General features: G+C 29.1%; 2 protein-coding genes across 3 annotated transcripts; one reads left to right on the top strand and one right to left on the bottom strand.

Moving 5' to 3' along the window:
- The first annotated feature begins 11,942 nt into the window (after positions 1-11,942).
- On the top strand, positions 11,943-15,376 carry LOC123294003 (trypsin-1-like). Of its 2 annotated transcripts, XM_044875053.1 has the most exons (7): positions 11,943-12,063; positions 13,130-13,307; positions 13,605-13,767; positions 13,832-14,243; positions 14,320-14,374; positions 15,035-15,179; positions 15,213-15,376. In XM_044875053.1, exons 1-6 carry the CDS (start codon positions 11,965-11,967, stop codon positions 15,175-15,177), a joined length of 1,050 nt encoding a protein of 349 aa, XP_044730988.1. In that variant the 5' UTR covers positions 11,943-11,964; the 3' UTR covers positions 15,178-15,179; positions 15,213-15,376. The 2 variants fall into 2 exon arrangements, with proteins under 2 accessions (XP_044730988.1, XP_044730987.1); XM_044875052.1 differs by having other exon boundaries at positions 15,035-15,376.
- An 822-nt stretch (positions 15,377-16,198) lies between these two features.
- Positions 16,199-25,070, bottom strand: LOC123292153 (soluble guanylate cyclase 89Db-like). Its single transcript, XM_044872710.1, has 11 exons — positions 24,891-25,070; positions 20,796-20,995; positions 19,577-19,907; positions 19,272-19,511; positions 18,909-19,207; positions 18,201-18,308; positions 17,969-18,137; positions 17,693-17,836; positions 17,478-17,631; positions 16,871-16,980; positions 16,199-16,802 (listed from the first exon to the last, which is right to left on the bottom strand). The coding sequence occupies exons 1-11, from the start codon at positions 24,930-24,932 to the stop codon at positions 16,632-16,634; spliced, it is 1,968 nt and encodes a 655-aa protein (XP_044728645.1). The 5' UTR covers positions 24,933-25,070; the 3' UTR covers positions 16,199-16,631.
- Between the last annotated feature and the right edge of the window lie 81 nt (positions 25,071-25,151).

Below are 25,151 nucleotides of genomic sequence, written 5' to 3' on the forward strand. Positions count from 1 at the left end.
GGTCGAGTTCGTAAATGAGCAATATAGGTCAATTGGGTCTTGTGTCCGTAGGACCCATCGTTTAAACTGGTAAAGATAGAACAAAAGTTTAGATGTAAAAAATGTCCTTGATAGAAAAATAAACAACTTTTGTTTGAAACATTTTCTTGTAAACATCACTGTTTACCCATGAGAGTGCTAATTATGTGCAAATTTTATAGTATGTATTAATATGGGAATATCAGTTATGTGTGTGTGGCTATTTAAAAGTGGATATCTTTTTTTTTATTTACGTGACGCCAAAAAATAAACGACTTCATCATCAACCCTGTCTATACATGGTATTTCAACAATTAACTCAGTCAATTGTTTGTTTTCACTTTTTTTTTTGAGTGTATTTAATTATGTGCATAATACATCTCTTGGTTATTGGGAAAAATTAGCATAAATATTTAATTTTTCTCGTATCGAATGCAGTCAATGCTAATTATGGTTTTTCAATCGATAAGAAGTCGCATAATGCGTAACCTTAGTTTGTGTGTCATTGTATTATTATTACATCAATAAAATTAGGTCTTGTTCATGCCACGATTTGATAAGAAATTCATTTGAGTTTTAGTTTTTTTGAAGGATTTTTTTTATCGTCTATGAAAAATATAATTTTTAAAGCAGGTCTTTTAAACTGCATGTTGAAAGGTTTACTTTCAGACCGATAATATTCTATCATTCTCGTCTTGAATTTTCTAAATGAAAATTTTTTTGTGTATCTCCGAAACCATCTTTTAAGTTTTAATCGAAATTTTCCGCTTTTCATATGCACAAAGATATTATTGTACTTGTTTTAAATAAAAGTTGGTACTTGTAAAAGGTGATTGTAAATCTACATTATTGTAAAATAGTCTTGGCTTATTGCACGGTACATACCTACATATAAACTAAATACATGCTTTGTAGTCAAATAATGTGTTATTTTTAGCTTTACAATACCACGCAACTACAAAAATGTATAATATATTGTGTGCAAGTGATGCTTATAAATTTGATAATATAGATATATCTCTTCAATCATCAATACTATAGTCGTCTCTGTTCATCAAATGATGGATCTTCGATGAACTCATAATTAAATTAAAATTTTGTTATTCTATCATCGGCAATCTAATATTTTTCTGGTATTATTATAAACCACAAGATTGTCTAAATATTTTAGATAGTTTTTTATCACACTCTCTAGATTTTTTGATATGAGAAATATCGAATTGAAAAGGATTATATATATGATTCATTATTTTTTCAGCCAACTTTGAACGATATAATAATAATAAAAAGCCCTATGACCTAGGAATTTTTTTTTTGGAACTTTTGTTAATCAAAATATGTATTTATAAAGTTAACATTAGCGATAATTATGACGGACTAGTCAATGGACTATGGCCATCAAGCTCATACTGATTGGCAATACACACAATACTTCTGGCGGATAGCCCTATCTAATACAGTAATATTACTTATGATAACAAATACCATATTACCAACGTTGTAGTGAACGCCATATATTTCTTACCGTGTATTTTTATAAGTAAAGATTTTTCAGAATTTTATCTATTAAATTTTTTGGGTGATTATTTTTAGTTTTAACAATTTAATATTTCGAAAACCATAGTAATTATCGAAAAACTCTATCGAAAAGTGCTTGGTAACTAAATTGAAAATTGTGATGAAACCGTGAAAGCTTAATTAAAAGCTTTGAAAATGGTACTTTTCTTTGAGAAAATTATAGGATAAATGTAAATTGGATAAAAAAAACACATTTATGGTAGAGATTACCTAATATGTATGCGTATACGATGGAAAAGAACAAATTAATTGGATTTATAAGTTTTTCTTAGTTTTCTTAATTTTAAATTATATATTCAACTTAGAAACATTAAATCTTAAACCTTTTATAAAAGCAAAAACTAATTTTATAATGACAAAATAAAACATAGGAAACATACGCTGTACATACAGCATTAATTAATTATACATGCATATGAAATAATAATTTTAATTTCCTGAAAATTTATCCTTGAGCAATTTCATGATAACATTTGCATACTTATTTTCTTAATACAATTTAAACTTTATTTGAGTTCTAAATTTACTAAGTATAACAACATCTCAAAGTGATGCAATTTTTATAACTTTGAAAACATAAAAACATTTTTTTGAGCAATAAAATTCACTTTCATATAACAAACTTTAAATAAAATAATAATATTTAATTTAAATAAAAAATCTATTTAAATATTTTTATACACAAATCATTTTTTGGTAGACAATAGAATTAGACCACCTCTTAATAAACGACTTAAGCCTATAATTTAGTGAATCCTTTTTTAAAAGAATTGATATATTTTTGTTTACAAAATTTTTTTTCAAATAGAGATGATTTTTAATTCTTTTTGCTTTTAAAACACATAGAAAATATTTAAATTCTAGATCACCAGCAACGGACTTATAGCTTTGCTGGAAAATTTTCTGTCTTGAGAAAAATCATGGCTAATTTGGGATTCAAATTTTTCTCTTACACTACTATAGGGACTATTTTGGACTATGTTAAAGATAGCTTCTTCGTTGGAAAGTTCTTGCTACACGGATCTTTCATTAAGTTTTAGGAAAATTACCTTTTTCTGCCAAATGAAGATGCACATTTTAGAACACTTGTTTATTATAGGAATTCTTCGATCAGGAAACCGCTGCTGATATTCCCGCACCCACTTTCTTCCATTTCCGTCAAAATATTCGTAAATAAAGTAAATATCGATATATTTTTGATTTGTAAACGTAGTCTTTAAATTATTCTTAAAATTACAACATAAAATACTTGAGTCTTAACTTTTATCTTTGGGGACATAATAGAGCACATAACTCCTTAACTATTGAGTTTTGGATAAAAGTCACTGTCGATTTAAAATTGTCCAAAGAATACGCTTTACATCGAGTCTGTATCTTTCTCTGTATCTCTTAAAGTTATCTCCTTGAATTTTCAACCCATATTTTCGTTGATAGTGTTTAAAATCTTAAAGTTAATAACAAGTACGGACATTTTAATTGCATTTGAATAATTACAAAAATATACAAAGCAAAATTTTAAGCAGCTAAATACCTAGAGCTTTCTTCATCCAATGTACCTTTAAACTAATCAAGTAATTTCATTAGTATGATGGTCTATTATGGCATCCTCGTTTGCGTAGAAAAATTGTAGTATTTTCAGTACATTTGAGATTTGATAATGGTAAGAAAACTTCTCAAAACTTTTTTCTGTAGACCAATTCAATTCTTAATATCATTTTATCGTTCGATTGCAGTTGTACTTCAGTACCGTATATTTTACATGAAAGAATTTTAAATTCATTTTCAAAAAAGTCGCAGAAACGGGCCTAAATCATACTCTTTATACTGTAAAATGATTTATATTATCTTTTATTCATTCTAAATAGCCATTCAATTATCGTTTGAATACTTAAGAAATTGCAACATCCTCCGAATATGAGATATAAAAAATTTTTTTAAATATATAGATTGTAGTCTTAGTGAATAATTTGCTATATGAGTCAGTCATTAAATAGGACCCACTTTTGGTAATCCTCGGTGGTGATATACTATAATTCCTGGATATTTTCTCATTTAGGCAATTTTTAATCATCTATATCTATCTAAATAAAAAAAATCAAAGGTTGTTTATTGGTAAACACGTCACTCCAGCAACATCTGGACCAATTAAACTGAAATGGAATTTTTATATAAACGATTGATTATCCAAGACGATAGCTCACGATTGAAACGAAACATATGCATAATTACAATATTGCTTTGTTCGTTTCAAGTTAAGGAAGTATCAGGTAAAGGAAACTTAATTATCTGCTCCTGAGAAGTTGGCGAGTAACAGCTAGTTAGAAATATATTTTTTGCAATAATTATAATAAATATGAGACAATAGTGAATAAATAATAACAAATTAAAATAACTTCTTATTCAATTTACATAATTTATTAATTCTTTTATTAAGAAATAATATACATAATAATGATATTTAGATATTATTTAACCTCAATCAGTGAAAGTCAATCGATGTAAAGTTATAGAATGTAGGTATACTTAAAACATCAAAAATATAAACAAAAATTAACTTTCGACATTTTTCGAGATATCAGAATATTATTCAATTCTTAATTCAGATTTAAAAAGGCTTATATTTTATCAATAGGGAAGATGTATTATCAATGTCAATATCAATATCAATGTTGCAAAATTCATATAAATATTTCTTTTTAAACTCGCAAGCAGGAGAATACCATCAATAACGTCATATTTTTCCTTCCCATACTTTTTTTTGGTAAAAACTTTTCCTGCTTCCTTTTTAAAGAAATAAGAAGAAAATCTGGACACCCGCCAAGGAAATACAAATCAAATTTAAGATGAAAAACAAAACTTTCTTCTAGTATAATTTATTTCACTAATTTTTACTTCATCCAGCACAAAAATTTGTGTGTATCTGTGTATGTGTGGGTGATATATCCGTGGCAAACACTTTATGTTCACCTACTTGACACTTACCAAATTCATTACTATTCTATTAGCTTTCAAACTAGCTCTAAAAGCTTTTAAATTATTATCATTAATTAGTTTATATCTTTATTTAGGAGAGCAATCAAAACAGCTTATATGTATAATACAGATTTAGAAAAGTAAGTTGATAAAATTGTATATAAGTATTTATTTAATGATTACATTTGTTTTTCTACGGGTTTCGTAAGGAACTCCATTCCTAACGGGAGTCCCACAACCGTGCTCTTTTCTTCAAATAGTTAAGCAGACATTTGCAATCAAAATTTTTATATGCCGAAAAGGTCTAAAATTGTTATATTGGACTCATGTTAGAGATATAAACTTCTGTTTATTGGATTCTGCCAAATCAAACTCTACAATTTTACGTTTTGTTTATTTTTTTCCCAGCTTAATTGTGTAATACCATCCGAAAAAAATAGGTGCGTAATTTTAAGCTTGTTGAAAAGTTGATTTTGAACTGGATTTGACGAATTAATCACATACATTCGAACCTTATACTTTACTAAAACCATTTGGTCCGACGATTTCAAACTGCAAATAAAAGAAGGCTTTGATAAAGTTCAAAAATCACCCAATTGAAACTTTATAAAATTAATGCAATTTTAATAATACCTGTAAATATTATATTTGGATTATAATATCGATTAATTATTTACACTAAATTTCAATTTTTTTCATTGATTTTTTTCTAGGTCATGACCATACTGGTGCAAAATATTCACTATTTAGTAAATATTTATTAAATATTTTAGTCTAGTTTTAATTAATCGTGAACTGGACAGATATGTTATAAAATTTGTTTAAAGAATGCAGAATTTCCATGACTTTGTTAGATTAATCTCACCCGGTCGGCTAAATTTTTAAGTCGGTATTAAAAACTAGCAGATATCTACCCGATTTCTTATTTAAAAACAACGACTACACGTGTAAGCGATCACTTATCCTCCCTTTTGTTTACAATTTTATAAACCTGATTTTTACACTTTTTGAATCCAAATTACCCCACCCACCGAGTTTCATCAAATTCCAAAACAAATTTTCTTTTCCATTTTTTTCGATTTTTTCAAAGGGGTACCCTTAAAAAAATTGCAAAAAATCGAAAAATTTTTTTTATCTCCTATTTCCGTAAAACTCAGTATATAAGGTAATTTTGACCCAAAAAGTACAAAAATCGGGTGAATTTGCCGACTGGTCGAATAGTTTTGGAGATACGGACAAAAATCGATCCAAATATTGCGATATCTCAGAAAATCTGTATCCAATCATTAAATTAACCTGTTTTTTACACTTTTTGGATCAAAATTACCCCACACACCGAGTTTCATCAAATTCCAAAACAAATATTTTTTTGGCTCCACCCACATCATAAATTTATATATGGATGTGGTTTAATAAATAAATATTAACAAATAGTGATGAGGATGGCCTCTGTTATGGGCGTATATGTCAGAGAAATGGAGATTAAACTCCTTTATTATTATTCATAAAAATAAATTTATGAGAATTCGACACAAATCCAAAAGTACGCTCATAGTTAGCACACTTTTAACTCCAACAGTGGATATTTCCAACGGCGGCCCTGGGGTAAAACGAGTGGTGAAGTCGCTGTATGCGCCAAATAACAAGGGACGACAAAATACCAAATGCAAAATATATTTCGAATTTTCTTAATATTTATTATTTATTTTAAATAAACTGAAATATAATTTCTGGTGTGAAAGCAGCCAAAAGGCACCGAAAGACGATCTCGCTTGGTTTCCAACCACAAATTCTTCGAACCAGGATGATTATTTCGACATAACGTCCCCTTGAGTCATTTTCCTTAACAAACTTTTTGGTACAAGATAATTAGGTAATTTTACACAGGTAACAGGCAACGTATCACGGCCAATTTTATTAATAACATTAAACTGATAAATGACAATTTGTGTATCATATTTTAAATATTTGCAAAACATAATAATAATAATATAATGTAAACATTACATAATAATTGTAATAGTAATACAAGATGTTTTAGAATTCCACGGCATATTTTGGAGTTTTATTTATTTAACAATTCCAATCAAAGAATGATTTCACGCATCATCAATCAAAAATGTGTATGGAACAGTCTTAAAGGTTTTTATTCCACTACTATACTTGATTACAATCTGGCTTTAGAAAAATATATACAGAATGTTCGATTTACATCTAGGCATATGTAAAAAATATCACGAGTATGACAGAATACATGCGTTAAGCAATGCATCTAAGTAAGCGATATTATAGCTATTGAATAAAATTGCAAAAGTGACTTATCGTGGCATATCTGGCGATGATCTTCAAAATTAATTCCCATTGGAAAAGACATGACATATAATTTTAACATATAAATAATTACTATGGAAATGAATGGTCAAATAAATCTGGCTCTATTCATTTCAAAGAGTGAAATTGTACAATAAGTAATTTAAAACATTTAAAAGAACTTTCACTTAAAATATTTCCAAAAATTTGTCCCAAAATATGATAGCTCTCTAAGTATCCTTTTCATCTCAGCTGATGTCCTTGACCATCACTTTGATATTGATTTAAGAAGGAGTGTTATAAGTTTAAAGTGTTTATCTAAGTGTGTTTCTCAGTGACATCGTAGCCCCTAAACGGTCGAGCCGATTCGATTGAGAACATTTTATAGATAACATTCCAAAAATCTTTACAAGGAATAAATCGCATTTGTCGGGAGTTTTTTAAATTTTGTAAATTTCACTTGTGCTAGAGAATACACAACTTAAATAACACCGTGCAATTCCGAAACACTTTGTATAACATAATAATATAATAATAAATATAATATAATGTTTTTTTTTTTTTTTTTTTTTTTTATTATCAAAAGTAGGACAAATCATCCATAATTTTCGCATCTACGTAATTTATTAATAAACTGTATTGTTATTTTTATTATTTGAATATAATAAAAAATAATATATTTAAAATTATAAACAAATAAAAATTGTAAAGTTTTCTTAGAATATGTTTTAATTGTTTTAATAGTTTGAACTTAAAGCAGCTGAGTAAAATATTGTTCTCAAATTCATGATTAAGGCTTTCAAGGTTAGGTTAGGTTATATTGGCTATCCACGAAGGACACACTTAGGCTATAGAGCCCATGTAACTGGTAAATCATTTTTAAAAGTACAGAGGATCGACTTCGAAATGTGGAAATCGAAACACCTTAAATTGAACCAATTTTACGAATTATGTTCTTATTTGTTTCCAACCAATAATTAAGTGCCAAAATTTATCTCAAAACATTCCCATTACAAAAAATAATTTGCTATACCAAATTCGATTACAATGCCTTAAAACGGGAATAAAAGTTAAAAAAGGGGTAATGAAACTTATCTGAAATAGTACCTACATATTTCTATTATATGTACTTGACACAGTATCCAATTGCCCTTAATAGATATTTTATTAATTAGTCTAATTGTTGCTTGAGTAATTATTTATTAATTAATTGTTACAATTTTTATCAATAATTATCGATAACTAAATAATTATTATTGAATATATATCAATGTAAAAATTTTGTTAGCTCTTGTAATTTAATTATACTTATCATTAATTTGTATTACTTAAGTATATTTGAAATTATCTTAACTACACGTCGAAAAAAAAAATCGTGACCAGTGCGATCCCGCATTTCAACTGTTTATAGTTCCAAGGCGTATTCTGGAGGAAGTTCGATTTATTTTCTATTTTTTTGCTTAAATCTAACCTACAACGCGAGAAAAAAACGCGTTTTCTCGATTTTTTTCAAAGGGGTACCCCTTAAAAAGATTACAAAAAATCGAGAAATTTTTTTTTGTTTCCAATTTCGATAAAACTAAGTATATAAGGTAATTTTGACCCAAAAAGTTCAAAAATCGGGTGCATTTGCCGACTGGTCGCATAGTTTTTGAGATACGGACAAAAATCGATCCAAATATTGCGATATCTCAGAAACACTGCATCAAATCATTAAATTAACTTGATTTTTATACTTTTTGGATCAAAATTACCCCACCCACCGAGTTTCATCAAATTCCAAAACAAAATTTGTTTTTACGATTTTCTCGATTTTATCAAAGGGGTACCCCTTAAAAAAACTGCAAAAAAATCGAGAAATATTTGTATCTCCAATTTCGATAAAACTCAGTATATAAGGTAATTTTGACCCAAAAAGTACAAAAATCTGGTGCATTTGCCGTCTAGTCGAATAGTTTTTGAGATACGAGCAAAAATTGATCAAAATATTGCGATATCTGAGAAACTCTGCATCCAATCATTAAATTAACCTGATTTTTATAATTTTTGGATCAAAATTACCCCACCCACCGAGTTTCATCAAATTCCAAAACAAAATTTGTTTTTGCGATTTTCTCGATTTTATCAAAGGGGTACCCCTTAAAAAAATTGCAAAAAAATCGAGAAATTTTTGTATCTCCAATTTCGATAAAACTCAGTATATAAGGTAATTTTAACCCAAAAAGTACAAAAATCGGGTGCATTTGCTGACTAGTCGAATAGTTTTTTGGATACGAGCAAAAATCGATCCAAATATTACGATACCTCAGAAACTCTGCATCCAATCATTAAATTAACCTGATTTTTATACTTTTTGGATCAAAATTACCCCACCCATCGAGTTTCATCAAATTCCAAAAGGACCCCTTAAAAAAATTCAGTTTCAGGCCTTAAATTTCGAAATGAAAAGTTTCAGAGAGTTCCGCCTATTTGGACTTTTGGTCAGATTTGGAATGCCGAAAATTTTAAGGCCAAATTCAATGCTAAATTTTCGGGGTTCTTTTTCATAAATTCCAATTAAACCATAAAAACTGCAATTCCCAAAATAAAAGTGCGTCATACAAAAACTGCCATACATTGCCCAAATAATTCCCATAAAATAAGAACTAGGTCAGGCATTCCTCATCGAATTACAAAAATAAATTATTTTCTATCACAGAAATCCCAATTACATCCAAATTAATCAAATTAAACTTGACCTAATCGTAATCATTCAATTAAACTACAATTATATCTACCTAATACAATTTCAATGTTTTTTACTATTTTTTTGTGACGTTATATTTCCAATAATTCGAATAGTATTCACCTTGACCAAAATTTGTAATTATATGTTGGAAAATTGAAATCAAAAGAAAAATTCGTATATATTGAATGAATGAATGAAGATTGAGTGTTCCGATTTGATATGAAAATCACATCTCATTAAAAAATTTAAAATTATTCCATGCATGTATTACAACACATATTAATTTGTATACTTTGTATGTATGAAATATACGTCAAGGTATTCTAAATTTAGTCTCAAATTTGTAACGCTGAGAAATATTGATTAAAAAAACAAGATTTGGTATAGTTGTTCATAAAATAAACTAATTGGTCCATTTCCGGTTGTCCATCCGTAAATCAGGACCTAAAAATTGAGTTTGAATTCGTAAATAATCAACATAGATCAATTGGGTATTGGCTCCGTAGGACCCATCATAAAAAATGTCTCAAAAATAAACAACTTTTGTTTGAAATTTTTTTTATAAACACAGTTATCTGTGAGGGTGCAAATTAGGACAAAACTTTGATGTTCGTTTTCACAAAACTATAAAAAATAGAATTCAACTGATGGTCTTGTGAAAAATTCTCGAAAAACGATGAAAAAACTCTAGTGCTGCACTGACAGATCAGTGCAACTCGCTACGCTCGCATATAGCTCTATTGAAAACCTATCCACAATACATGAATAATAATAAATAATACTAATAGTTGTAATATAACGTAATATATGATTTATATGCGCTCCCACCATTTAATGAAATTTAACTTTTTTGATGCGGAACCCTCAAAAACAATTAAGTCATCAACGAATCCACTTGAATACACAAAAAAACATTTATTTAAATCGGTCCTTCCGTTAAGATATACAGTTTCAAACATCTACATACTCGAAATATATATAATAGATAATGCAAGCACTTGCATTCAGCACTTTCTATACAGAATATTTCAACAATCAACTCAGTCAACTGTTTTCACTTGTTTTCATAAGTAATGTGTAGACAATAAAGGGATCCTATACTTTTATTTAATTTTATTTTAAAATTTTTATAAAATACTTTTTCTCTACCTACGGGAAAAATAACTCTTTTTTGAACTTATGTGTTTGGATTCTACTAATTTTCGGCCTTCTATCTCTTATAGCTTTGGCGAAAATCTCTGAAAACCAAAATTTGCGTACATGTACATCGAAAGGCATACACCAGGAAGAAAGTTTTTTATTTTCAAATTCTACGAGGTTTGAAACGTAAACCTTCTATTTTGAGGGGAACGATGGCAAATTTTTCCCTCATTTAATAACTTCAATTCTACTTCTATTCAACTTCTATTCCATCTATTTTTTGTTTGAAAAGTAGAATTAAAATTAAAAATTGTTGCAAATAATTTCACAAGCTTGCATTCTCATTTTGCATATGCCCTCTTTAGAAAAAGATGTAAACCTATTGGAAATAAATGTTGAAATAAATTTTTTCGTGAATTTCAAAGAATTTTCTTTCGTACTTTCTTTCTTCGTTGTTTAGAAATGGATTTTTGCATATAGGTACAATTTTTTGGCTGGGTAAATCAAAATTTTTGGCTGACTAAAAATACCAAAAAAAAATCATTTTTTGGATTGATTGGATTTTCAGAATCTAAATGATTCTAATTTAAATTTTAAACCTCAAGAATGAATTCTTAACAATGTGAAAAATCTCAGGTAATTTCACATGCGATCCGTTTTTTGAATACGGAATACTAAAAATCGAACGAATTTTCTAATAATTAACTATATTATTATTTCTAATTAAAAATTAAAAATCACATGACAGATGAATACTATGAAATAGAAAAAAAAAACTATTTAATATGCTAATAAAATTACAAAATTATCTATAAAATTAACACAAAAATTTAATCAATATCATATTTTTCAAATATATAAAACCAATTCATACAGGTAACAAATTTAAACAGTAGCAAACTTTACTAAGTCACCAGCTATAATTAAAAATTTTAATAGCTAGCTAATTTGTTAACATATGAAGATATATTTAAAAGAAAGAAGTTTGTCATCACTACTTACTTTCGTTTGACACACTCTTTTTGAAAATTTTTACCAATAATAAAAATCAGATTTACTTTCTATTTTATGAATTCGATTTATGCATGTGTTTATTTATCAATTAATATATTAATAAACTGCTTTGTCGTCTACTTCCCCTTCTTAACCTACTTTTTGAAACAAAAAAGTTCTTCAAAAAAAGTGTTTTTTCAATAATCATTTTGAAAACGGCAATCATGGTTTCAATATTACTTCAAGTTCTTAGTAAATTTATTTTTGGGTTCGTTGTGTTGAATATAATTTTTAGTGGACGCTTCATCCAGACACAAACAGTGGTAAGTAATATTGTTTTTCATTCTATTTCGAAATATTCCTGGATATTCGCTTAAATATAGAAATTTAATTGATGGTACAAAAAAATCTATTCCGAACGTACAATCACGTAGGTTAAAATCAATAATTAAAGTTGAAAGAGGATTCAATTAATTTCATTTGGAATTTAGATTGAAAAAAGTTAATTGAAAAATTTTCTATTTAACAAGAAAATTCATTAAAAAATGTTTATGAAAAAATTTTTTTTCTAAAATTATTAAAAAGTTTCGACAAAGCACAAACTCTTATTTAGAATAAAAATAAAAATATTACAAAAAGTAATTTAACCCTCAACTACTATCATTTGGTTCGTTATATTATTTTATGTAAAAACGAATCAAGGGTGAAAATGAAAAAAAGGGTTCAAAAGCTTTTATTTAGAATTTGAGTTGGAAAGTTCGGTAAATCCAAAAAACATTAGAATTAATTATTTTATGTTAATGAAAATTAAAAATATTACAGAAAATACAACCCTTACCTGCCATTATTCTATCTGACACCACTGAAAATTGCGGACACGCCATTTTAGTATATATTGATTTATCCACTACAGGAAAAAACGAAATTAAATTTTAAGATTGTGAGGCAATTAAACATTTTTCCGATCTCTTTTTTAAAAGTACAGCTTTCTTAATATTGCCTTAGACTAATGTTTTCGGACTACAACGGACTTGTTTTCGGACTAAGTTTTCATTTCCGTCGACAGTGCCCATGACTGACTATCTTTATTTTTTTATAATATTCGTTTTTTGTCAATTTCTGGACACTTTGGAGTTTGGTGAACCCATCAGCACTCGCGTCAACCGTTCGGTCATCTTAGTCGCGTGATGAGAGATATTCAGACACGTTCTGCATATGCTTCAAGCTTATATTAAACTAACGAAAGTACACAAATAGGCCCGAAAATTGTTCACCAGTAAACAGAATTGAAAAATAAAAAAATGATGTTTCTAAAAAAATATCTTTTGGACTCACTATAATGTCTATGGGTGGACTCTATTTAATATAAAAGTTATTTTTATTTTTCAGAATTTAACAAATATTTCAAATTTGAATTTGATTGATCAGTTCATAAATAATGTCACTATAAATTCAACTTTCACGGAAAAAATTGGAATTGTGGATTGGATACATGAATTATTTGGAAGACCAACAACCGAACCACCGGATCTATTTAATGAACCAGCAAATTGTTCAACCCCATGCAGTAAGTATTTAATTGAAATTTAATTCACGCTTTCAAAAATTTGTAAACTTAAAAAGTCTGATACGAGTTCACGATTAAGACCCAAAACAATGAATACAAAGTGAAATTTAAAAAACCCCCGACGATAGTTGAACTGAACCGATTTTCTTGAAACATTGCAAGGAACACTCTCCATTAAATTATCTTTCAAACAAAAACAAACAAACTAAAATCGGTTCATCCGTTTAGGAGCTACGGTGCCACAGACAGACAGACAGGCACAGATAATAGTACTTATTTTACATTACAAACTTGTAGGATGTGGAATAGCAAATACAAAAAATCGTATAATTGGTGGCCAAGAAACAAAAGTTAATCAATATCCTTGGATGGCATTGTTAATGTATGGAGGACGATTTTATTGTGGCGGATCTTTGATAAATAATCGTTATGTGTTAACTGCAGCTCATTGTGTCCATGGGTAAGTCTTAATTTTTGTGTGGCATTCGTATGACCAAAGAGTTATAAGAGAATTTTTTTTATAGTTTCAGAAAAGAGCGTATTTCCGTTTTATTTTTAGAACACGATCGATTCACAAAAAATGAAACTCAAACAATTAGTCGTAAAATAAAGCGTATTATTCGACATGAAGCATACAGCACATTAAATTACGACAGTGACATTGCATTATTAAAATTAGACGAAGATGTTGAATTTTCTGAATTATTTCGACCCGTATGTTTACCAGAATTGGGTCGTAGTTTCACCGGTATAGAGGGAGTGGTTACTGGTTGGGGTACAGTAGAACAGTATGGTGATTTAGCTGTGAAATTAAATGAAGTAACTGTACCTATTATGTCGAATAAAGAATGTAGAAAAACTGGATATGGCGAAAAACGTATTACTGAGAATATGTTATGCGCTGGCTTCCCAGAAGGAGAAAAAGATGCGTGCCAAGTAGGTGTCGTACTAAATTTTTTTAAATTGTTTATAAATTAAATTTCATTTTCTTTATCTTTATGTCCGCTTACAGGGAGATAGTGGAGGACCATTACATGTAGTCAATAACACGATTCATAGCGTTGTAGGTAAGGTTAAAATAAATTTTTTTAATTCATAAGGTATCACTTTTTGTTTTACCACGCGTTTTACCGCGCCGCGTTTGCATGCGCACGCTCTAATAACAGTAGGGAATATTCTTGTATTTTTTTTATATTTTTAATTCATTGTTTACACCGTTATAACATAAATACTGTTTCAAAATGCTGTAATTAAGTATAAAAAAATATTTAAAATAGAGAATAATTTTGAGATGCTTAAACGCAGCCCTTTTGGCGCTCTCTATTCATGAAGTATTAATATGTGATCTGTCAGTTGGTGATAGTTCAATGTCTGTGTACTACTGGTGTAATACCCACAGATGTTGTAATTATAGTATATATCCATGGTAATACCATACAAAATATAAGTAATTAATACCATACAGTATGTCAAGTCTGAAGAAGCCACATACTATGACATCACGTTCGTTTTAGAAATTTGAATTTCTCTCACTGAATTTGTACTTTTATTAATTAATTTTAAGTAATTAAAAAGATATTAATTACTAAAATAATGCATAATTATATAAAAATAAAGTTACGGAAAAGAAAATTTGAACAAAATTTAAATTTCATGAATATTCCCTATTGCTTATGACATCAAGACATATGATATATTAATTTTTTTTTTTAATTTATATCCAACAGGGATTGTATCATGGGGTGAAGGATGTGCACAAAAGAATTATCCTGGTGTATATACAAGAGTGAATCGTTTTATTACATGGATTAAAGCGAATACAGTCGATGCGTGCTATTGTCATGATCAAACTTATTTACATAAAATATGAATTATTTTTATTCTATTTATAAATTAAATCGGCTCTACTTGCACAAGCGAACGAGATTGTCCCATCAAAGGAAGAAATGCTGGAAATGATAAGAAGTGTTCAAAATTGGCATAGGCTTAAACATTGAAAGATAGTTTATTTTCCAAAGATTAACGCACAAGTTTGAATGAAGTAATATCGGAATTGAGGTATTTGAAAATATTTAATCGGATGATATTTACGTACCTACAAAAAGGTAATTCGAGTGAAAATAACATAAACTGCAGTATCTATGTAGTTTAGGATTCTAAGAGACTTTCTGTAGACACTATCAGTTGTTTTGAAAATAAGAAAAGGCGCTTCAGAAAGTTTTTATTCTCAAAATAGCCGAACTATTTGTCCGCTACGCAAGATGACGTGAGATTGATTCAGGCCAAGATTTCTTCATATCGCGTTGGTTAGAACATCATAAATTTAAAAGGTATTCTCAAGAACACTATTATGGTCATCAAGTTTACAAAACTATGTAAATATGTAAAAGAGTAGAAACAAAAAAATTGAGACTGGAACTTTCAGTAAATTTTTATACTGTTTTCTCCAGTTTTTCAAAAAAAACTCGAAGATTACCCCAACATGAAAGAAGTTATGACTGCATGAGTTGAAATCCTGTCCATAAGTGAGTATTTCTCGTCAGAAATGTTCTTCTTGTCATCGTGCCTATTAATTAATACAATGTATAAATTGTATCTAATTTCTGGATAAAAACACGCTCATTATACACTTTTTCTTCCTTTGATGTTCTAAAACATCCCAGCTTGAATGTTTATTTAGATATATTTTATATGCAGTGCATACTTGAACATTTAATTATAAGTTTTTATTTATTTATAATTTGTATTATATAATCTAATTTAATTTATTATTATTTTTATTTAAATAAACAATTATTTATTTAAGTAGAGTATACTGTTTTGTTTTTATTGTTGTTTGTTTTTAAAAATACACTTGGGAATAATTTACACTTTTTTTTCAAAATGTGGAGTTGGTACACGAATTACAATTTTGATATGAAAAATGAATAATCAAGCCAAGTCCGTGCGCATGGGGGTGGGTCCCTGGATTACGAATTTTAAAAAAACATCATCAGAAAGTTAACTCCCCTCCCCGTCCTTCAAAATGATTTATGATTTTTTGAAACGTGTTTTTTCGGAAAGAATTCGCGCGCGAGCTTGAATTATCAAAAAAATAAAGTGAAATGATGTTTCGGAAGTTGTTAAAACCTAATGGCTATTTTTGTTTGTCTGTTTAGTGGTAAACCGGCATAATAAACAACTGTGCCAAATTTGAAACGTCACTTTTTTCACAGAAAATAGAATTGCCAAAAAGTGAAATAAAATTCCAACTCTATGAAAATAAAGTAAATTAATTTAAAATTTAAATTTAAATAATTGTTTCCAAGTGTATTTTACTCTATTTCAAATACCAGTTTTTGTTGATTCCACTGCAAGTTCTTCTTTTTTGCCTAAAATCCAAAATGTATCCATATCACCTTTACCTTTTACATAAACTTTACCCCGTGGTATCGAGTTATATAAACCAGGTGGTAACATTTTATGAGTGACATTAGATACTTGGATTTTACCCGACTGAAATAGAAAATAGTAAATTTAACCAATGTTATTCTATTAAAAATCTACAGCAAGGTATAACTCACCTCTGAAGTGGTTTGCATTCTAGATGCTGTATTTACGGTATCTCCAAAGAAACAGTACCGTGGAACTTTAATACCAACAACTCCAGCTACTACAGGACCCGTATGAATTCCTAAAATTATTTTTAAATTTTTAACAAAATTAAGTTGGTATTGGGGAATTGTTCCAATAGTTTTAGCCAAGTTATTTACTTGTACAAGTAAGGGAATTTAGCCAAGTAAGTAAGGGAATGGCTTCGATGCCTCACGTATAAGGAAGAAATATTACTTATCTTTACAAGAACTAAAAGTTACCAGGTTATATAATGATGTAGATCGAGAGATTGTCCCAGTGAAAACTAGGTCTAGAGAAAATAACATGTACATACGTATGCGGGTCTTTGGATTATACAAGTTGTCTTTTTAAACTTGGCATATAAGCAAAACTCGAAAAATTATACGGGTATTGACTTAGGTTTTCGGGCTAAATTAAAAACTGACTCTGATTCGTAACTGACAAACATTAGACAAAAACTTTAAATTAGAAAGTTGTTCTTTATAAAAACGCAAACATTTTTTTGTAAACCGAATAGTTTAGACAGGTATGATTCAATTTACAAATTAAACTTACCAATTCGTATTTCTACATGAACCGTTGTGGGTAAATCCAATTTTTTAACATCCCGTAATTGACATAAGGCCACTTCAATTACATTTCTAGCATGATCCGGTGTAGGTTCTGGTGCGCCACTAACTGCCATATAAACTTGACCAACAGTTTCTACCTAAATTATGTACATGGTTTTTCAATAAATAACCAGATATATTTATCCAAAAAAATCTTACTTTATAAACGTTAAATTTATCCATTAATGCATCGAAACAACTGAATATAGAATTCATGCTGGTTACAACATCCATTACATCACGTATTGTATCTGAATTAAATCCTACTAATTCGCAGAAAAGTATCGAAACGGAATCAAATGACTGAAAAATAATTCGATAAACAATTAAGTGAAGAAATATTTGCTTGATTTTATTTAGAAGGGATGAGAAACAAAAATGAAACCCATCCTGCTAAAGTCAAATCTAAACTATTTAAATTATCTAGAAACATACCTCACATGTACTTAATGGATTTTGTCCATGACGTAATCGATCTGCAACCGGTTTCGGAATCATAGAATATAATAATTCATCACCCCGTCTCTTCCAAGATTCCAATAAATCATAATTTCTCTCTAATTCAATTGAACGTTGTTCAGCTCTTTCGTACATTACTTCCAAACTAGAAAATAATACATTCATTTTAGTTCGAACATATTTGCTACATTTATTTATAAAAATTTACCGTGAACAATTTTGCCATCCTTGCATAACCATTTCGCGACTTAAACCATGCGGATTTAAATCAGTTAAATATAAGCCCATATTTGGTAATTCATCCAAATTATTAATCCTAAAATAAATTCTTCGATATAAAAAAAAAGAACTATTTGAACTTGATTCTATGACCCAAATTGAACTTTTAAATGGTCCCGAATTATTCTTCAAAATAAATGGGATAAATATTTGAAGCAATTTCTTTGTAGATTACAAGCCCATGATAAAATTTTTCGGATGAAATGACCCGCCAGGAATTATGTTGAAAATGATTAATGTATGTAAAAGCTAGTAATTTTAAGCACTATGGTGTCAATTTTGCGTGGTACAGCTGAGAATATTAATGTCACACCCCTTGATGTCTCACCCCTGCACCAGCAAATATGTACGGCGTTTTACTGGATACCAGCTCTGAATAAGTATTTGAAGAGAATTACAAAAAATGCCGTACAGAAATAAATCTGGTAACTTCGGCACCAGAGGTTAAGAAATTTTTTGATTTTTTGAGCTGGGTAACTTATTAGCCTTATAGCTTCTTTTTAGTCACATTTCCGAGCTTTTTTTTTATAATATTCTGGATATTTTCAATTTCAATAACTCTTTATAAGAAGTTCCTTTTTATGAAAACATTTCTTTTACAAAACATTGTGAATAATGTAAGATCAACTATACTTACAAAGGACTGCAAAGAAAAATAATGGCACTAATATCTTCAATATAACGCATTTGGCCTTGTAACAGGATACACCGTGTTCCTTGACTGCCGCGTCTATCTAATGATGCAGCTAAATTTGGTTGTTGTGGTTTTATTGTGAGCATTTCTGGATCACTATCTTCTTTGTCGCTCTTTTTCTCGTAACTATTTGAGACATTAATCCGTTCACCAGTAGTTCTATCAATACATTCATCAATTTCTGATTTAATTAAATTTCGTATTAATTCAATTTCAAAAATAACCGAATGCAAATAAATCAACTAGAATACAAAAAGAGAAAATATATGAGTTTCTGGGTACGAAAATATTGGTACAATCACTTACATTATTCCAGGTAAACGGAATTCCTTTGGGTCGACGTAACTTAAAATGTCTGGCAACTGGGTCACCTAAAATTGCAGGCGTTTCACCCCAAACTTGTAATAACTTTTCACCGACACCAAGTAAATTCATATTTTTTGATATAATCATTCCAAATGGAAAAAATTCTAGCAGTAATTCAGCTGGTACGGGTGGTAATGACAAGCGTTCCATAAATATATTCTTCTTACTGTGTGTTGCCATCTGAAATTGATTTTATATTAATTCTTCTCTCGACATTAACATCTCTCGACATTTCTGGTACTTACATATTCACGATTATCAAAATTCAATCGAAATTTAATTTGAACATTTTTCGAACCAGATGCCGTATTATGAGTCTCTAACATTTGTATATCCAAATCATCAAAGCCATAAATTTCAACAGCAATTTGAAACAATTGTCCCATAAAGTAATACGTAAAACCCTGTCGTGTGCTACGATAAACTAAAACAACACCATTTTCATCAACATGCGTTAAATACATTGATGGGCTCTGCATTTTTGGATATGTAAAACGCATTTGCATATGAATATTATCCACACTTTGTAGAAAATCAGTAAAATAACGACCCGTCGCTTTTATTGTTGCATCATATCTAAGTGAAAAAATAAAAGTTGTTAAAAGCCATTTTATTTTAGAAATAGTCTTTGGTTTTAGAAATTTTTTTGATTCTGATGACGTCATAAAGTTAAAAAAGTCGATACAGGCAAATTTGATCCAATCCAATTGGAATTTTTTTTCAAACTCACTAATTTTGAATCATTCTTTTCAGATATGATGCCAGATTTTCGATAGTTACCACTTATGTGCTGGTTTCTGGAACCAGGATTCCACATTATGAAAACCTATTAGAGCTAGGTTAATTTTGATTACAAATATGAAAAGTATGACTCAAATTTAGTAGGATTACGTACTTTGTTTATCAAAATTGGATAAAATTTGGATGTGATCGAGCAAAATAAAATTTTTTGGATTCTGATGACGTCATAAAGTTAAACAATTCCATTTTTTTGTTAACACAGGCAAATTTGATCCGATCTCATTCGAATTTTTTTTGAAAACCAATAATTTTGGATCATTCTTTTCAGCTGTGATGCCAGATTTTCTCTTTGCTTAATTCCGTGACAAGGACTCTACATTCTTGAAACCTATAAGAGCTAGGTTAATTTTGAAAACAAATTTGGAAAATATGATCCAAATTTAGAAGGATTACATACTTTGTTGATAAAAATTGGATAAAATGTGATAGAGACAAATTAAATTTTTTGGATTCTGATGACTAAAAGTTAATAAACTCGATTTTTTTGATAAAACAAGCAAATTTGATCCAATCCAATTGGAATTGTGCCGCACATGCCCCACAGCAAAGCGTGGCAGGGTTCAACTAGTTGTTAAAATAAATATTAATGTTATTAAGAGGTCGTAGTGTCCGACAAATTTTCTGCTGCGTTTTTCAGGCCAATATCTTATAAATATTAATTACCCAAAATTACTGAAATATCGTACGAAACATCTGCCAAAAAATTGCATGAACGCATCATTCGTTGATTGAGTAATTTCAGCACATGCAGCAGCTAAATCTGTAATTAATGTATCTGGATACACTTGATGAGTGTTGAAAACTGTATGGCGACATCCAGCATGTTGAACCACACGTAACCATAATTCTTCACCATATTCCAACTGTTCTCGAGAAAAAAAAATTGAATTAAAATCATTATCCTTACAAAAACCATTTTAAAGCCGTTTAACAATGAGGCTTATAAGAAAAAATTTTGTTAAGAATTAATAATTGTACGAAATATTTTCGATCAAAGGGTTTGTTTACGCAATATTAACGATTTTGACCTGAAAAAAAGGCACTTGAGATATCAATTTTATATCATTTTTCAACCCCTTACCACTTCGGGGTACTAAATATGTCGCCTGGAAATGAAAACATGGTTACATAATAAAAAAACCTCTACTTTAAAATTATTGGCCCTAATTAACACTAATAATTGAGGACCAGCTCATTATTGATTACACACATCGTCGTATTCTCCAAATTTGGATTTTGTGGGATTGCCTACCTTATTTTTCAATAAATTGATCCCTTAATATATGGTCAAGGTTAACGTATCAAAATAAAATAGGTTTTGTATTTAATAAATAATTGATTTTCGTCTTATCCCAAGGACTTTCTTATAACAAACCCATATTGTCTATATTATAATAAACGGGTGAATAAATAAGCATATTATATTCTTAGGTATATCCTTTACAAATAGAAGTAGTAATTATATGATTAAATAATATTATCCTGTGGGAATTCATGTATGTATGACCTTTGTTTTAAATTTATATGTAATATTAACGCATATTATTTTCTTTAATGGAAAATTGTAAAGAAAATATTTAAAATTTATTATACATAATTTTTAACAAATTGTAATTTTGCACAGTCATACAGGGTGATGGGTCACCTTTTTTAAGATACTTAACCGGCTTCTGAATTTTAAATTCAGCCTACTACAAATTCAAAAATAGAGCCGATTCTTAATATTTTGCCTAGCGCCAGAGATGGTTAGACAAATCGAAAAAAATTAATAGAAAAAGTTGCTTAGAATATTTTTTATACACTTATATCGATTTTCATGACAAAATTTGCATATTTAAGTTTTGCATTTTTTGGTCTACACTAATAATTATTAGCCGCCCTATGAGCTCAGTTGGATAAGGCGTAACCAATTTCGTCCTCGATATGCGGACGTATAGTCACACGGGCAAAGCACAAGATAGGATTTGAATATCTCGTGATTGAAGTTTGTCAGAAAATATCTGATTCAAAATGACCTTTGAAATGTAATTAAAAGAAAGTCAAATAAAATATAATAATAAAAATTGATGAACACAATAAAATATTATTTCTCAATCAATAATCACAAACGTAATTAGAATATTAATGTTTTAATTAAAATTATTTATTTTGATCATTAAAAATATAAGTACAAATAATCACTTGTGGCATTGGATGATGCTCTTTTCCATCAGAAATAGTACCAGTAAAAAGAACCTCGTGAAATATTTTAACTTTGGAGAGAGGATTTCAGTTTTCAGACTAGAACTAGTTTTCAGACTTGAAAAGTTTTCAGACAGAACTTGGGACTAAATTTAATATACTTTGTATATTTCATATACAAGGTATAAAAATAATTGGGAAATCATTGATGAACAATAATAGAAAGCTAAAACCAATCATTCAATATTCCAATTATTTTGTAAGCTACTACTCTAATCTGTTATTAAAAAATTACAGCACTAATCATCTATTGATGGACTTATTTGAAGTGTCAAAAAAGTGAATTTTCAATTATTAAATTAAAATTTATTTGACATGAGTATTAATTACTTTGTAAAAAAATTTAATACTTTTCATTTTAAATATTTATTATGTATTTACATCACGTTTAATTTTTTTTATAAATTATTCTGACCACCAAGAAAAATAGAAAAATAAAACGACAAAAGTATTAAATTATTCCTCTACCTGTTCATACCCTGTCATTTTTTCTTTTCTGATTTCTAATAATATCAAAAAAAGACCTGTCTTTTTCTTATAAAAAATTACTATTTTAACAGAGACTACTGTTAAGTAATCGGGCAACCCCCGCTTTAAGTAATCGGGCCACCCCCCCCCCTAAAATTTTCAGAATTTACTTAGACTTATTCCAACTTCATATAAAAAAAAATCAAGCTTTTTATTCAAAATTGTCCTGGAGCTCGTACATTCTTAAAGCAAAAAAAAAGTAAATTATTTGTAACGTTGTCTCACTTTCTTAGCGTATCAGTGTATATTATTCTATTGGGTGGCAAGATAAAATCGCTTAAGAATAAGATAGTAAAAAGTCAGCTAGGGTATTAGTTACCAAAAAGATGCAAAACAAATACCAGCATATAAGATATGCCATTCCGATATTCATTTTTAAAGTTAAAGTTATCCTAGTTATCTTAAAAAATTCTATACTATAATTTATAACCGGGTTATAAAATAAAAATGCCTATATTAAAAGTTCCTATGAAAAAAGTAGCTCTATTAAAGTTATTTGTTCAATTTATTTTCACTGTCTGCTGCTCCCACCTATTTCATTTACTCTATTATTATATAACGTGTAATATACATGTGAGTAGGTTGAAAACCTCCTCCTTTTTGTAATATACGGTAAAAATGGGCAAAAAAGAATGTATACCTACTTGCTTATAAAATTCGTAAACAAGAAAATCCGTATTACGACGAACTGTTCTGTCTGTTATAGCATTGTTTTTTTAAGTCTCTGTCTCAGTATTCAACAGATGTTTTATCCCACATACATTTATTTTGTTATTTTTCTATTCCTAGTAAACCCGTGGAAAATATTTCCACACAAAGAATTAGCCATATTAGTGCATTTTTCAATCTGTATATGCAATACATATTACATAAATGTAACTTTTGTATAAAAATTAGTATTGGTAAATAAATGATTTCAAATATTAATTTTATCTACGTCCATGAGATAAAATTACTTTTCTTACTCATTTTGCGTGCGAAAAAAAGGCTCAAGAACCCGCACTCAGTGTGGTACTCGCTTTTTCGTTACCACACCCATCTTCCACCAATAAAATTAGTTTAAAAACGAGTTACGTCAACAAGACACTATATTAAATTTTTTAATGTTCTATTTTTCTCAATAACTCATGACAAATTTTAAATTATTATTATTCATTATCGTTTATTTTCACATTTTAGAGGCGATGATAAAGTTTGTACGATTGACCAACTCATGCTACTGCACCGTCTGGTTTTTTATAATTTCAGACTAGTCAGATTGTACGGTAAGTATATAACTTAGATAGAAGGAATGAATTTGCAACCTTCTAATCAACTCCATACGATAATATGGAGTTAGGCTAGGTTAAGTTAGGTTAGAGTGGCTGTCTTGAGGTGGGACACACTTAGATCATATGATCCGTTGTAATACCGAAAAAGAGTTAGCCTATCCCTGGCCACTACTCCATGAACCATTTGGAGCTGTTTAAGAACAGCAAAAATGCTTTGACGTCGACGGACTTTAGGTCAGAAAGGTCGTCAAAGAGAGGTTGGCTCAAGTAATTACATCTCCTCATGGAAAGAGCTGGGCAGCGACAGAGAAGGCGAGACTTTGTCTCCTCCTTCTTACCACTGTGAGGCCCAGGCGTTTAGCATGCCTGCCGCCCAACCAGTGTCATGTAATAGCCGCAACAACTTACAGCTTACAGAGAACCTTGAAAGGGATATAAGATTAATAGGGGATTAAATAATATTTAATATAATAATATTAAAAGAGTTCTATCAACTTTTCTGCAGTAATCACTATCAGCGGAAAGAATTCATAAAAGGTAAATTTTCCACTGGAAGAAACTAATTCATCATCGTATTGAACATATAAGCAAAACCTACGCACCAAGATCAGAACTTTCGATCAGATCGTTCGAGCCAAACAAAAGTATCATTAATTTCTTTGGACAACCAAACTACACATAATACAATTGAAATTTTTAAATAATATTTAGAGCTTACCTGAACAAAATGTTGAACACTTTCTAGTAGCATGCCATACATTTTGAAGCAAAATGGTCTACACGTTGTTAACAAGTAAGATTGTTCAATTTTAATTGTTGCTTTGATTTACGTCTATGTCGATATTTCTAGGAAGACGTACATATTAAAATAAACATTGTTCTCTAAATGTATAGATTGATGGATTATAGATACGTCGTTTTATGTTCAAGAGTCGATATAAACTGAATGACAATTTGAATAAATATTTTAATATACGCA

This window comes from Chrysoperla carnea, chromosome 2, assembly GCF_905475395.1.
Source record: "Chrysoperla carnea chromosome 2, inChrCarn1.1, whole genome shotgun sequence".
Lineage (NCBI taxonomy): Eukaryota > Metazoa > Arthropoda > Insecta > Neuroptera > Chrysopidae > Chrysoperla > Chrysoperla carnea.

Excerpts from the sequence above, each read along its gene's own strand:
- LOC123294003 (XM_044875052.1), top strand. The coding sequence starts at position 11,965 with ATGGTTTCAATATTACTTCAAGTTCTTAGTAAATTTATTTTTGGGTTC. Across the intron at positions 12,064-13,129 it reads TCATCCAGACACAAACAGTG|AATTTAACAAATATTTCAAA; the intron begins GTAAGTAATATT and ends TTTATTTTTCAG. Across the intron at positions 14,244-14,319 it reads GAGAAAAAGATGCGTGCCAA|GGAGATAGTGGAGGACCATT; the intron begins GTAGGTGTCGTA and ends GTCCGCTTACAG.
- LOC123292153 (XM_044872710.1), bottom strand. The coding sequence starts at position 24,932 with ATGTATGGCATGCTACTAGAAAGTGTTCAACATTTTGTTCAG. Across the intron at positions 18,309-18,908 it reads ATTTTTCTTTGCAGTCCTTT|GATTAATAATTTGGATGAAT; the intron begins GTAAGTATAGTT and ends AATTTATTTTAG. Across the intron at positions 17,837-17,968 it reads ATCCATTAAGTACATGTGAG|TCATTTGATTCCGTTTCGAT; the intron begins GTATGTTTCTAG and ends ATTATTTTTCAG.